Genomic DNA, 227 nt, shown 5'->3' with positions numbered 1-227 from the left:
GGCCTACGGTGTATATGTTGCACTGTAAACTTTATGCACTACCGTTGTGTATATTTGTACCTGTTGAATATGCAGGTAAAGCATCATCATTAAAAGCACGAGTGGGACGCCCACGGAGATCGCCAAGAGCTGCCTGCGTAGTGTAGAACCTGCTGCACCCCTGCGCATTGACTGGAAAGCTGAGGCCAAGAAACACAGATTGAATGTATGATTAGATAAGAGGTTAA

General features: G+C 45.8%; 1 protein-coding gene across 1 annotated transcript in view; it reads right to left on the bottom strand.

Moving 5' to 3' along the window:
• LOC119588185 overlaps window positions 1-212 on the bottom strand; it is a 20,180-nt gene extending 19,968 nt beyond the window's left edge. Inside the window, exon 1 of the mRNA XM_037936887.1 lies at window positions 61-212. Coding sequence (XP_037792815.1) covers window positions 61-168 — 108 coding nt within the window. The 5' untranslated portion in view covers window positions 169-212. The remainder of the gene's footprint in view (window positions 1-60) is intronic.
• Window positions 213-227: the final 15 nt, after the last annotated feature.

Source organism: Penaeus monodon, chromosome 23, assembly GCF_015228065.2.
Source record: "Penaeus monodon isolate SGIC_2016 chromosome 23, NSTDA_Pmon_1, whole genome shotgun sequence".
NCBI lineage: Eukaryota > Metazoa > Arthropoda > Malacostraca > Decapoda > Penaeidae > Penaeus > Penaeus monodon.
The sequence above is the reverse complement of the archived record's forward strand: the minus strand, read 5'-3'. Positions and strand labels throughout refer to the sequence as shown.